This window comes from Salmo trutta, chromosome 5, assembly GCF_901001165.1.
Source record: "Salmo trutta chromosome 5, fSalTru1.1, whole genome shotgun sequence".
In the NCBI taxonomy this organism is placed as follows: domain Eukaryota; kingdom Metazoa; phylum Chordata; class Actinopteri; order Salmoniformes; family Salmonidae; genus Salmo; species Salmo trutta.
In genome coordinates, this window is record NC_042961.1 from 27,313,046 (window position 1) to 27,327,427 (window position 14,382).

The window sequence follows — 14,382 nt, forward strand, 5'->3', positions numbered from 1 at the left end:
ATGTTCCTACTGTACAGAATCTGTTTGAAATACCAACATTTCAATTTTACTACTATAGCACCGCATAGGTAGCCTAGTGGTTGGAGCATCGGACTTGTAACCGAATGGTTGCAAGATCGAATCCCCGAGCTGACAAAAAATCTGTTAACAAAAAACTAAAATCAGTCATTCTGAACAAGGCAGGGGCAGAACCCACCGTTAACCCTATGCCGTAATTGAAAATCAGAATTTATTCTTAACTGACTTGCCTAGTTAAATAAAGGTAGAAATTAAACACCCTTTTATAACCCTGAAAGGAAAAGCTGACGAGGACAGCGCCGCTTGAACTGACTGCAGGTTCAAAGTTGATCAGATTAAGTGCATTTGTGATCCTCCCTCGTACACACTCTGTCTGGGCACAGTGTGAGAACAGCTCCCACAGAGAGACAAAAATCCCTTTTGGAGGTGAGTTGCCATTGTTTTTTGCAATGTATTCATCTTCTTATCCAGTTTAAATGAATAAGGGGTGTTTTTCAAGTTGATCAATAACATAAAAAAAGCATGGCCTAATGGGGACTGATTTTTGTGATTACGGAATTTCAGCTGTAGGCTTCCTTGAACCTATATTCTGAAATAACTTTATTCTGTACAAATGCTATTTTCATTAACATAATATTACACTGATTTGTCAATGGATTCAGAGACTGATCTCATTGACTGTTCTCAGGGTGCAGTCTGGTATTCAACCTAGTTAACACAGAGGTACATGGGGGTTGTTGTTGTTGGAGTGTACTTTGGCCGTTCAGTTGAGCCGCTGGATTAGTCTTTTGCTCAAATCTATTACATGACAGTCTCTGTTTTCCAGCAGATCTTTAAACCTCAACCTCTGAAATGTTTTGGAAATGCAGTAGTCCATCATTGTAGGATCAAAGACCACAATATTATTGTTAGTTTAAACGCCACATGGACCCTTCCCACTGAGCAAAAACTGGTTGAATCAAGGTTTCCACGTCATTTAAACAAAAATAATTCAATGTGATGATGTTCTGTGGAAAATGGATTGGATTTTCAAAAAGTCATCAATGTAGGGGAATTTAGTATTTTTTTCAACAAACTTTTCAACAAATTCCAATGAGATGGGGAAATGTTTGGTTGATTTTAAGTTTAATTCAAGTTAGTTGGTAACTCAATCAAAACTAGACGTTGAACTGGCATCTGTGCCCACTGTCCAGTGGGTTGAATGACATGATACAATCATTATTTGAGATATCTGGGGTTAATAATATCCAGAAAATGTATATAGCAGACAGCTAAATATAAACACATTTAATATCAGCGATAGCTTACTCCCAATGACTACCCAATCAATGTTTTTTTTTACAGAATTGGCACAGTGGCCTAAGGCACTGCATCTCAGTACTAGAGGCGTCACTACAGACCCTGGTTCGATTCCTCGATCCCCGGCTGTATCACAATCGTCCGTGATGGGTAGTGAACAATAATAAAAATGGTGTGGCTGCTCGCTTCTATCTGAATTGTAGAGGAACACATGTAGTACGGTTTTCAGGGTGTTACTTTGTTCCATTGCAAATGCAATAATCGTCAACAGGTTTGATGCGTTAAAAAGTATCACCATATCACCCTACCTTGATCGGTAAACTGACACACAGTCATTGCGGTTGAGGTCGGAACATTTCGATGGTGTATCAACCTCTCCTGATACGACGGAATATTTGGTTGTTGCACATAAATAATACTCAAACTACAGGTGTACAGAGACTGCTCGCTTCTCCGCAGTAAGGTCAATGACAGCTACAATTTCTACCTTTTTTTTTTGTTTAATATTATTTTATTGAACCTTAATTAATTAAAGTGTTTTACATTTAACTATAGTCAAGTCCACAACTATGCGATAGCATAAGGGTGCCACACTCAAATACACTGCTTAATGTTGAGCTAAAGCTACTTAGGCTAGCGATCTATTTTCTCTGTGTAGTTATAGTAAACAACACATCGTCAACACCATTGCCAGGCATTAGTTCGCAAGCTAGGTGGCTCTGTCCATGCCATTACATGCCCTTTCTTTGACATTATTCTGTCTCGCTAACTGACTAGCTTGAGTGTTAGCTGAACCAGTAGGCTTGAGGAGACGAGATCCAGGATCCTTAAATTCAGCTCTGCAAACGTTATGACGTGAAAATACGACCGGTACTCACCAAAATATAGACTTTCGCCGAGCATCTATTGTCATTACTGCCGTTACTTCCAAAAAAGGTCTAAATTAAAATTATTGTTTTTGACCAAGTGCGCATGCGCCAAATCTATGTTCCACAATCCCGAAAGGTCATTGATTTAATTTTATTTAGACCTTTTTTTTGGAACTACATCCCGTATGGAACGGCGGTATTGACGATAGTTGCTCTGCAAAACTCAATATTCTGGTGAGTACCGAACGTATTTTGACATAACGTTTGCAGAGCTGGTTGATGGGACTTTGAATTGCAGGATCCCTGGGCGTCAGATGAGATCTTGTCTCTTCAAACCCAGGTACTGGTTCAAGTGTTAGCTAGCTAACTAATCCTGTTAACGTTAGTCCTTCGTGGAAACGTAACTAGCTAGTCTAACACTGAGTTGAATGGGAGGACCCAACAGGAGAGTGACTAATCCCTCCCCATGACGTTGCCAGCTTTATCTTGACAGCTTGCTACTAGTCACTAGGTCACTTTCTCAAACTGTCACTGGCTGGTGGATTTCAGAAGTTAAGTGGCTTTTTATTTTGCTACATTTCTATACCTCAAACTAGTTTGCTTGACTTTTCAGCTGAGGCTCTCCACATTTGACAGCTAACCCAATCAATTATCTTACTATACTGTCCTAAACAATGCCCTGATTTGTCTGTTGATTAAGTGTCCTTAATGGGCTTGAGGTCCCCATTATCTGTAGGCCTTGACCGCAGGTCTTTGCGCAGTGTTTGTGGAAACAGTTAAGAGCTTAGCCAAATGGCCTAAATTGTATTATTTAATAGGCACAGACAATTTAGCTGCTCGTGTGACAGGAACTATCAAATCAGTTGTCATGTAGACTGGTAGGAAATGGACATTGGATGTGTTAATGATTAGAAATGAGGTGCAGATTGGGTTAAGATCAAAGAGGTCAAACTCTACAAGTAACAAGAGCTAAGGGCCGACCAACTCAGCTCCTTGCTCAGTCAACTCTGATGAACTTTTTGCAATGCTGCTTTCTCTGCTGCGGGATACTCAAGTAAACAATTCCTAAAATCAGAAGTTGTCCCTGCACAACAGAGCAAATTCATTATTAATATGCGTCATTTTCATTCCTCCTCATTCTCTCCAGGTTGGCACGATGGCCCAGTCATCAGACAACAAGGTTCTGGTCCTGGGTGTGTTGGCTGGAGCGGCTGGCCTCAGCCTGGGTGCCGTGGCATTGTACAACAGCCGGAGGGCCATGCCACAGAGTGGACACAGTGAGCAGTACCTCAGCAGTAACGACCAGCGGGCGGCTGGAGCCAGTATGGTGGTTGGGGGAATGCTGGGTCAGGCTGAGGTTCTAGATCGTCTCGGAGCCCTGATCCAGTGTGTGTCAGAACTGAAAGATGAGGTGCGGGCGCTAAAGAGTGCCATCCCAAAGCTGCAGGACCACGTGAGGGATGAGCTGAGAGGACGCGGGGCCGAGGGGGGCGTGGCTCGCATCAGGGCAGGTCCACCAAACCGCACTATACCCACACGCAGGAGGAGAGTAGCCAGAGCTGAAGGCCAAAGCTCAGAGGAGGGGGCTGAGAGTGAAGGAGGGTGAGTCCCATCTTTCTGTCTGGCATCGTCACATGTTGGTTGTTTCAGATACAGGGGGGAAATTCACACATCAGAATGATTTCATAGAAAAAACAAGGAAATGTTCATAGTATTTGAAATGCCTTTATTTCTATGTTCAATGGAACAGCTCCAAAACTCTGACTTGTTTTGGCATGAGATCTCATTTAAAATATCCTACAACGATACACTCATATTCACTCATAATGATATGATTGTAGTTTGCTACATAATCGTCTCTGTCCAAGCATCCACCACACCCTTTGGCCTTTTATACTCAAATTCTGGTTTCCTCTTTGCCAGCTGCATCACCCTAACTATCCCACCTGTACTTGATCAATATCTTAATAAGCCCAAGTCACATGCTCACCCTGCATCACCAGACTTTTTCATTTGCTCAGTTGTTATCTGTGGTAAAATAAGAAGTACTGTATGTGAATGTGCCTGGGGTGTCAGAGAGTGGAATCTAGCGCCACACGCCCAGTCATCCTCCATCTACAGCCAAATACCTTGGATCACACGCCAGGCTTGAATAACATAAACAACAGATGTCTGCTTTTAAATGCTCTCCCTCTTAAAATTCCTCTTTATGAAAACAATATATTAACAGGTAAGTAGGGACTATTAAAACAAGGCACTTGTGTTAACAGTCAGGCCTAACTTGCACAGCTTTTCTTGTACATGAATGCATTCAGAATGTCTTCTTGTCTCAAAGCTTTATGGGAAATTTCCGGCCTATTACTTGATATTCATATTATTCACATAGGCTACTGTAGCTTTTATTTTTTTTAAAGCAAATTTAGGTGCTGGATCAGCTTTAATATTGCAGATAGATTGTAGCTTCCATCAATGTAATTGTCTGCATCATTTCTAATCCCCCATATATTTTTGGGGTATATACAGTTGAAGTCGGACGTTTACATACACTTAGGTTGGAGTCGTTAACTTTTCAACCACTCTACAAATGTCTTGTTAACAAACTATAGTTTTGGAAAGTCGGTTAGGAAATCTACTTTGTGCATGACACAAGTCATTATTTCACTTATAATTCACTGTATCACAATTCCAGTGGGTCAGAAGTTTACATACACTAAGTTGACTGTGCCTTTAAACAGCTTGCAAAATTCCATAAAATGATGTTATGGCTATAGAAGCTTCTGATAGGCTAATTGACATAATTTGAGTCAATTGGAGGTGTACCTGTGGATGTATTTCAAGGCCTACCTTCAAACTCAGTGCCTCTTTGCTTGACATCATGGGAAAATCAAAAGAAATCAGCCAAGACCTCAGAAAAACAATTGTAGACCTTCACAAGTCTGGTTCATCCTTGGGAGCAATTTCCAAATGCCTGAAGGTACCACGTTCATCTGTACAAACAATAGTACGCAAGTATAAACACAATGGGACTACGCAGCCGTCATACCACTCAGGAAGGAGATGCGTTCTGTCTCCTAGAGATGAACGTGCTTTGGTGCGAAAAGTGCAAATCAATCCCAGAACAACAGCAAAGGACCTTGTGAAGATGCTGGTGGAAACGGGTACAAAAGTATCTATATCCACATTAAAACGAGTCCTATATCGACATAACCTGAAAGGCCGCTCAGCAAGGAAGAAGCCACTGCTCCAAAACCGCCATAAAAAAGCCAGACTACGGTTTGCATCTGCACATGGGGACAAAGATCGTACTTTTTGGAGAAATGTCCTCTGGTCTGATGAAACAAAAATGGAACTGTTTGGCCATAATGACCATTGTTATGTTTGGAGGAAAAAGGGGGAGGCGTGCAAGCTGAAGAACACCATCCCAACCGTGAAGCACGGGGGAGGCAGCATCATGTTGTGGGGGTGCTTTCCTGCAGGACGGACTGGTGCCCTTCACAAAGTAGATGGCATCATGGGGTAGGAAAATGATGTGGATATATTGAAGCAACATCTCAAGACATCAGTCAGGAAGTTGAAGCATGGTCACAAATGGGTCTTCCAAATGGGCAATGACCCCAAGCATATTTCCAAAGGTGTGGCAAATTGGCTTAAGGACAACAAAGTCAAGGTATTGGAGTGGCCATCACAAAGCCCTGATCTCAATCCTATAGAAAATTTGTGGGCAGAACAGAAAAAGCATGTGTGAGCAAGGAGGCCTACAAACCTGACTCAGTTACACCAGCTCTGTCAGGAGGAATGGGCCAAAATTCACCCAACTTATTGTGGGAAGCTTGTGGAAGGCTACCCAAAACGTTTGACCCAAGTTAAACACTTTAAAGGCAATACACTCAATTAGTATTTGGTAGCATGTAAACTTCTGACCCACTGGGAATGTGATGAAATAAATAAAAACTGAAATAAATCTCTCTACTATTATTCTGACATTTCACATTCTTGAAATAAAGTGGTGATCCTAACTGACCTAAGACAGGGATTTTTTCCTCGAATTAAATGTCAGGAATTGTGAAAAACTGAGTTTAAATGTATTTGGCTAAGGTGTATGTTAAATTCTGACTTCAACTGTGTGTGTGTGTGTAATGTATGTATGTGTGTGTGTGTGTGTGTGTGTGTGTGTGTGTGTGTGTGTGTGTGTGGTGTGTGTATATAGATAGATAGATAGATAGATAGCCAGGACACCAGGGTTAACACCCCTACTCTTTAAGTGCCATGGGATCTTTAGTGACCACAGAGTGTCAGAACACCCATTTAACGTCCCATCTGAAAGACGCAACCCAACACAGGGCAATGATCCCAATCTCTGCCCTGGGTCATTGGTATATTTTTTTTGAGACCAGAGGAAAGAGTGCCTCCTACTGGCCCTCCAATACCACTTCCAGCACAGTCTCCTTTGGGTATGAGGATTACTCTGACGTTGCGACAAGAATGACCTAACGGCCATCCAAGTTATGGCTTTTTTCTTTTTCATGTCCAATACACGTACATGATTTTTTTTAACTACAAGTCACCACCAGATGGTTTCTAATAGCATAATTGCAGTCTTCCACTATGTCCCATTTACACAAAACAGAACAGAAAAGATGTGTGAGGCTATTCTGTTAGGCGTATTCACAGAATGGTCTTGATCTCTGAAAAAAAAACATATCAAAGCGTGTCTGATGTTTTCTAGTGGTGAATATAAAAAGAGTAAAGCGATAGGGATGTTCTGAGACTTCCCCTGAAACAAGAATGCTGTGGGTTAATAACTTGTTATAGCGTTGCAGGACTTTACTCTGACTAGGAGAGCATCACCTGGATTGACTTTTCCTGTACTTTCACTAAGCATGCGTAAATTAGTGTGCCAAGAAAAAGAAGCACCCTACCTGGCTTGGCTATCCAAACCCAGCAAAGTGGGCGGGGCAGAGGAGTGTAATGGGCTGCAGATCAGAGCTGGATCATGGCACCTCCCCCAGTTAGGTTTGCTCCAGATTTGTATCCTGGCAGAAATCTAGCAGCAGTCGCCTGGGCGCATTTCTAGTAACAACATAACAAGCAGGCTAACAGCCAGCCTGAACACTCTGGGTAGTTAATTACTGTTTGTGTTTTGCTGTCTTCAGTGTATCTGTCTCTTTGGCTTTGCCTCTCAGTTTACAGACTTTGAGGTCCTTTAGTTTGCATTCTTACTCAGGCCATGACTTACGGTATGTTGTAGTAGTTAGACTGAAGGAATCAGGCCATACTTGAGTGATACAATAATCAGGTGGTCTATTGTGAAGCGTACTACTCTCCTATCTTTGTAGTGAAAAAGCGCCTAGACTGGAAGTTTTGGCCTAATATACGTTTCATAAGGTATAAATTACTGTACCACATGAGGACTAGGTTATATCAGGTCATCGGTTCTCCCAACTCTGTAATCAATGGAGTTTAGTTTATTTTTCTCCCTGTTGGAGAAAGAGATGCAAACCGAAGTATGGTGCCTCAGCCTGCCCTCCAGCAGCTCCAGCAACTTGCTTTGAGTGGCAGCTGTCGGCCCCATCAAATGTTCTAAATTACATCCCGGGTTATTATGGTTTGAAAGAAATCAAATCACGCACACACCTACTGTAATTGAAGTGCCTTTCCCTCTCCCCCATGATTTGTTAGAGCGGGAAGGGGGTGATGGTGCAATGGACAAATTCTAGCTTCTAGCCCTTAGGGAATGCTTGGTACTCACCCAGAGGTGCCAGCTACACCCATAGACCTCACATCACCTTCATTTAAAGTGTTTTGGTTGTCTGTTGCACCGTGGCTTGGAACTGTAGGAAATAACAGCACTTGACTGTGTCCTTCACTGCTGAGATATTTTTATTAGAAAACCATGCTATGGTGGGTGTGGCAGGCTTCATGCTTTTTAGCATTCTCGCTGATATTATATATATATATTTTTTAGGCAATGATTGAGTTTAGAATGCAATGATTTATGTAGTTTAGAGGCAGGTCCTACAGCTGAGCCCCCCCCAATTTTTTTTTTTATATATATAAAATAAATAAAAACATTTTGTTTTTGGTAAAAAAAGACTCTAAAATCAGGGGAGGGTTTGGGCGGCAGGGATATCCTTGTCCCATCGTGCACTAGCGACTCCTGTGGCGGGCCGGGCGCAGTGCATTCTGACACGGTGGCCAGGTGCACTGTCTTTCCTCCGACACATTGGTGTGGCTGGCTTCCGGGTTAAGTGGGCATTGTGTCAAGAAGTAGTGCGGCTTGGTTGTGTTTCAAGAGGACGCACGACTCTCAACCTTCACCTCTTCCGAGTCCATACGGGAGTTGCTGTGATTTGGACAAGATTGTAACTACCAATTGGATACCACGAAATTGGGGAGGAAAAACGGGGTAAAAAATATATGATATACAGACCATGACCAGCAGTGATATATTTGCAGGTTGTATTGGGTCTTGCTGAAACATGAAGCGGCTATAATGTGGTACAGACATTACGCCGTACCGCACAGACGTGTGGCAATATATATGTAATTTAGCAGATCTCCTAACAGTCATGCATCTATACATTTTACGTATAGGGGGTCCTGGGATTCGAACCCACTACGCTGGCATTACAAGCACCATGCTCTACCAACTGAGCTACAAAGGACCACAAAGAAGGCGGCTCAATTATGGAGCAGGTCAAAGTTGATAAGGATTGTGTTTGCTCAGTTTAGCAACACACATTCGCAAGGTGGAAAGCTCAAGCAGTTTGCACCGTTCATTTGTCAAAACCGCTTCCTCGAACTTCCCACCTCAACCGAGCAGGCCCATCAATCTCCCAGTCTGTATGCCGAGCTGTCAAAGGTCTCATTGTAAAGTGTCATGTCGGAACTTGTCATTTCTCAAACAGTTCCCAATGCCGTTTACCCACGTCATGCTGTTTGCCCATGGCTAGAGGATATTATAACGTTTTGTGTTTAAAATGATCGCGTTTGGCATTGGATAGTTGCTTATTTTAAGGAGAAGACTTTTGTTTATTTAGTAACGGGCATGTCTGATCACACACACAGAGGTTTTTCAAGTGAAAAATGACCTTGTCTGTCTTTTGTAATTAAAAGCTTCGAATGTAAAAAAAAAATGATGTCATGATTTAGTGATGAGTGTCCAGGCCAGTCACATTTTGTCTCTCTCCGTCTTTCGCATTTTGAACTTCATGGAAGGCACTGATGTACCGGAGATGCAGTATTTTCCCCTAGAAAGTAGGCCTACATGTTATTAGATGAAAATCTTGCACCCAAATCACTGTTGATGTTCTGATACCCCCATTCCTGTGAATTTCCGGCAGTTTAGCTTCTACGTATAGTAAGTATGTCTGCAGGGCATGGGAGACCCCTCCTCTACCCTCCACCTGCATACTGTACCACTTGGACTGTGACCACCCACTACTCCCCCTCCCCCAGTGTCACAGTTTCCTTTCAGTTCTCTTTTAGCGTAACACTAACGTGCTTGGATCCAGGCTTCCCTATTATGCTCCATTATAATCACATTTTATTTGTCACATGCTTTGTGTACAACTGGTGTGGACTAACCGTGAAGTGCTTCCTTACGCACCCTTCCCAACAATGCAGAGAGAAAGAAAATAAATAATAGTAAAGTAAAACACATAATAAAAGTAATAATAGATACACAATGAGTAACGATAACTTGGCTTTTTCCACATTTTACAGCCTTATTCTAAAATGTGTTAAATCTTTTTACCCCTCATCAATCTACCCCATAATGACAAAGCAAAAACATTTTTTAGTATTTTTTTTTTCCAAAATAAAATGACATTTACATGAGACCCTTTACTCAGTACTTTGAAGCACCTTTGGCAGCGATTACAGCCTTGAATCTTCTTGGGAATGACGCTACAAGCTTGGCACACCTGTATTTTGGGAGTTTCTACCATTCTTCTCTGCAGATCCTCTCAAGATCTGTCAGGTTGGATGGGCGTTGCTGCACAGCTATTTTCAGGTCTGTTCAGAGATGTTTGATCGGGTTCAAGTCCAGGCTCTGGCTGGGCCACTCAAGGACATTCAGAGACTTGTCCCAAAGCCACTCCTGCATTGTCTTGGCTGTGTGCTCAGGATTGTTGTCCTGTTGGAAGGTGAACCTTCTCCCCAGTCTGAGGTCCTGAGCGCTCTGGAGCAGGTTTTCATCAATGATCTCTCTGTACTTTGCGCCGTTCACCATTCCCTCGATCCTGACTACTCTCCCAGTGCCTGCTGCTGAAAAACATCCCCACATCATGATGCTGCCACCATCATGCTTCACTGTAGGGATGGTGCCAGGTTTCCTCCAGACTTGACGCTTGTCATTCAGGTCAGAGTTCAGTCTTGGTTTCATCAGACCAGAGAATCTTGTTTCTAATGGTCCGAGTCCTTTAGGTGCCTTTTGGCAAACTCCAAGCGAGCTGTCATGCACATTTTACTGAGGAGTGGCTTCCGTCTGGCAACTGTACCATTAAGGCCTTATTGGTGGAGTGCTGCAGAGATGGTTGTCCTTCTGGAAGGTTCTCCCATCTCCACAGAGGAACTCTGGAGCTCTGTCAGAGTGACCATTGGGTTCTTGGTCACCCCCCTGACCAAGACCCTTCTCCCACGATTGCTCAGTTTGGTCAGGTCGGTTCCAAACGTCTACCATTTAAGAAGGATGGAGGCCACTATATAATTGCTGCAGACATGTTTTGGTACCCTTCCATAGATCTGTGCCTCAACACAATCCTGTCTCGAATCTCTACGGACAATTCCTTTGACCTCATGGCTTTGTTTTTGCTCTGATATGCACTGTCAATTGTGGGACCTTTTTAGGTGCCTTTCCAAATCATGTCCATTCAATCGAATTTCCCACAGGTGGACTCCAATCAAGTTGTAGAAATTGTAGAATAATAGTGAAGACATCAAAACTATGAAGTAACATGTATGGAATCATGTAGTTAGCAAAAAAGTGTTAAACAAATCAAAATATATTTTATGTTAGAGATTCTTTAAAGTAGCCACCCTTTGCCTTGATGAGAGCTTTGCATACTCTTGGCTTTCTCTCAACCAGCTTTGCCTGGAAGGCTTTTCCAATGGTCTTAAAGGAGTTCCCACATGCTGAGCACTTGTTGACTGCTTTTCCTTCACTCTGCGGTCCAACTCATCCCAAACCATCTCAATTTGGTTGAGGTCTGATAATTGTGTAGGCCAGGTCATATGATGAAGCCCTCATCACTCTCCATCTAGGTCAAATAGCCCTTACACAGCCTGGAGGTGTGTTGGGTCATTGTCCTGTTGAAAAACAAACCGGATGGGATGACGTATCGCTGTGGTAGCCATGCTGATTAAGTGTGCCTTGAATTATAAAGAAATCACTGACAGTGTCACCAGCAAAGCACCCCCACACCATCACACCTCCTCCTCCATGCTTCACGGTGGTGAACCACACGTGGAGATCATCCGTTCATCTCCTCTGTGTCTCACAAAGACACAGCGTTTGGAACCAAAAATCTCCAATTTGGACTCATCAGACCAAAGGACAGATTTCCCCCAGTCTAATGTCCATTACTCGTGTTTCTTGGCCCAAGCAAGTCTCTTCTGATTATTGGTGTCCTTTTAGTAGTGGTTTCTTTGCAGCAATTCGACCATGAAGGCCTGATTCACGCTGTCTCCTCTGAACAGTTGATGTTGATGTCTGTTACTTGAACTCTGTGAAGCATTTATTTGGGCTGCAATTTCTGAGGCTGGTAACTCTAATGAACTGACCCTCTGTAGCAGAGGTAACTCTGGGTCTTCCTTTCTGGTGGTGGTCCTCATGAGAGCCAATTTTATCATAGTGCTTGATGGTTTTTGCGACTGCACTTGAAGAAACTTTTAAAGTTCTTGACATTTTCCGAATTGACTGACCTTCATGTCTTAAAGTAATGATGGACTGTAATTTTTCTTTGCTTATTTGAACTGTTCTTGCCATAATATGGACTTGGTCTTTCACCAAATAGGACAATCTTCTGCATACCACCACTCCCTTGTCACAACAAAGCTGATTGGCTCAAATGCATTAAGAAGAAAATAAAATCTACAAATTAACTTTTAACAAGGTACACATGTTAATTGAAATGCATTTCAGTTGACTACCTCATGAAGCTGGTTGAGAGAATGCCAATAGTGTAAAGCTATCATCAAGGAAAAGGGTGGCTATTTTGTAAAATCTCAAATACATATATATTTTGATTTGTTTAAGAATTTTTGTAGTTCTTACTACATGATTCCATATGTGTTATTTCATAGTTTGGATGTCTTAACTATTTAAAAAAATATATATATAGAAATACTGAAAATAAAGAAAAACACTGGAATGAGTAGGTTTGTCAACTTTTGACTGGTACTGTATGTAAATAAGGTATTTCTGTTGTAGTCATTATAGGGTATTGTGTGTAGATTTGGATGAGGATTTAATTATAATTTTTTTAATTAAATTTAGGGAAAGGCTGTAACGTAACAAAACGTGGATAAAGGGAAGGGGTCTGAATACTTTCCGAATGCACTGTATCTACCTCAAAGTATTCAGACTCCTTCACGTTTTTCACATTTTGTTACGTTACAGCCTTATTCTTCTCATCAATCTACACAAAATACCCCATGATGACAAAGCAAAAACAGGTTTTTGGAAATCTTATCACATTTACATAAATATTCAGACCCTTTACTCAGTACTTTGTTGAAGCCCCTTTGGCAGCGATTACAGCCTCAAATCGCCTTGGGTAGGACACTACAAGCGTGGCACACCTGTATTTGGGGAGTTTATCACATTGTTCTCCGCAGATCCTCTCAAGATCAGTCAGGTTAGATGGGGAGCGTCGCTACACAGCTATTTTCAGGTCTCTCCAGAGATGTTTGATCAGGTTCAAGTCCAGGCTCTGGCTGGGCCACTCAAGGACATTGAGGCTTGTCCTGTTGGAAGGTGAACCTTCGCCCCAGTCTGAGGTCCTGAGCACTCTGGAGCAGGTTATTTGTATTTTGTTCCATTCATTTTTGCCTCGATCCTGACTTGTCTCCGAGTCCCTGCCGCTGAAAAACAACCCTGACGCTGCTACCACCATGCTTCACCGAAGGGATGGTATTGGCCAGATGATGAGCAGTGCATGGTTTCCTCCAGACATGTTGTTTGGCATTCATGCCAAAGATTTTAATCTTGGTTTCATCAGACCAGAGAATCTTGTTTGTCATGGTCAGAGTCCTTTTTGGTGACTTTTGGCAAACTCCAAGTGGGCTGTCATGTGTCTTTACCTGAGGCGTGGCTTTCTTTCTGGTCACTTTACCATAAAGGCCTGATTGGTGGATTGCTGCAAAGATAGTTCTCCCATCTCCACAGAAGAACTCTAGAGCTCTGTCAGAGTGACCATCAGGTTTTTGGTCACTTCCCTGACCAAGGCCCTTTTCCCCCGATTGCTCAGTTTGGCCGGGGGGCCAGCTCTAGGAAGAGTATTGGTGGTTCCGAACTACTTCCATTCAAGAATGATGGAGGCCACTGTGTTCTTGGGGACCTTCAATGCTGCAGAAATGTTTTGGTACCCTTCCCCAGATCTGTGCCTTGACACAATCCTGTCTCGGAGCTCTATGGACAATTCCTTCGACAGGTGTGGGGCTTTACAAATCATATCCAGTCAATCATATTTACCACAGGTTGTAGAAACATCTCAAGGATGATCAATGAAAACAGGATGCACCTGAGCTCAATTTCGAGCCACCTAGCAAAGTCTGAATACTTATGTAAATAAGTTATTGCTGTTTTTTATTTTTAATACATTTGCAAAAATGTCTAAACCAGTATTTGCTTTGTCATTATGGGGCTTTGGTTGTAGATTGAGGAAAAACGTATTTAATCCATTCGAATAAGGCTGTAACATAACAAGATGTGGAAAAAGTGAATGGGTCTGAATACTTTCCGAATGCTCTATATATACATACTGTATATCTAACAAAGTGACACATAGTAAAGAGTAGCAGCAGCATATGCGATGTGTCATATAAGTTAAATGGCTCAATGCAGATAGTCCTGGTAGCTATTTGGTTAACTATTTAACAAACTATTTAGCAGTCTTATGGCTTGGGGGTAGATTCTGTTCAGGAGTCTGTCTTCGGTGGCTGGAACCTTGGACAATTCTTGACACCGCCTGGT

The 14,382-nt window shown here is 42.3% G+C and overlaps 1 protein-coding gene across 3 annotated transcripts in view; it reads left to right on the plus strand.

Annotated features, from left to right (window-relative positions):
• The first annotated feature begins 338 nt into the window (after positions 1 to 338).
• LOC115193978 (regulator of microtubule dynamics protein 2) overlaps positions 339 to 14,382 on the plus strand; it is a 55,437-nt gene continuing 41,393 nt past the window's right edge. For 2 of the 3 annotated variants that reach the window (XM_029753168.1, XM_029753166.1), the window contains exons 1-2: positions 339 to 444; positions 3,334 to 3,788. In XM_029753168.1, coding sequence (XP_029609028.1) covers positions 3,343 to 3,788 — 446 coding nt within the window. In that variant the 5' untranslated portion in view covers positions 339 to 444; positions 3,334 to 3,342. Of the gene's footprint in view, positions 445 to 1,715; positions 1,781 to 3,333; positions 3,789 to 14,382 lie in introns of those variants that run through there. The other variant, XM_029753167.1, reaches the window with a different exon arrangement.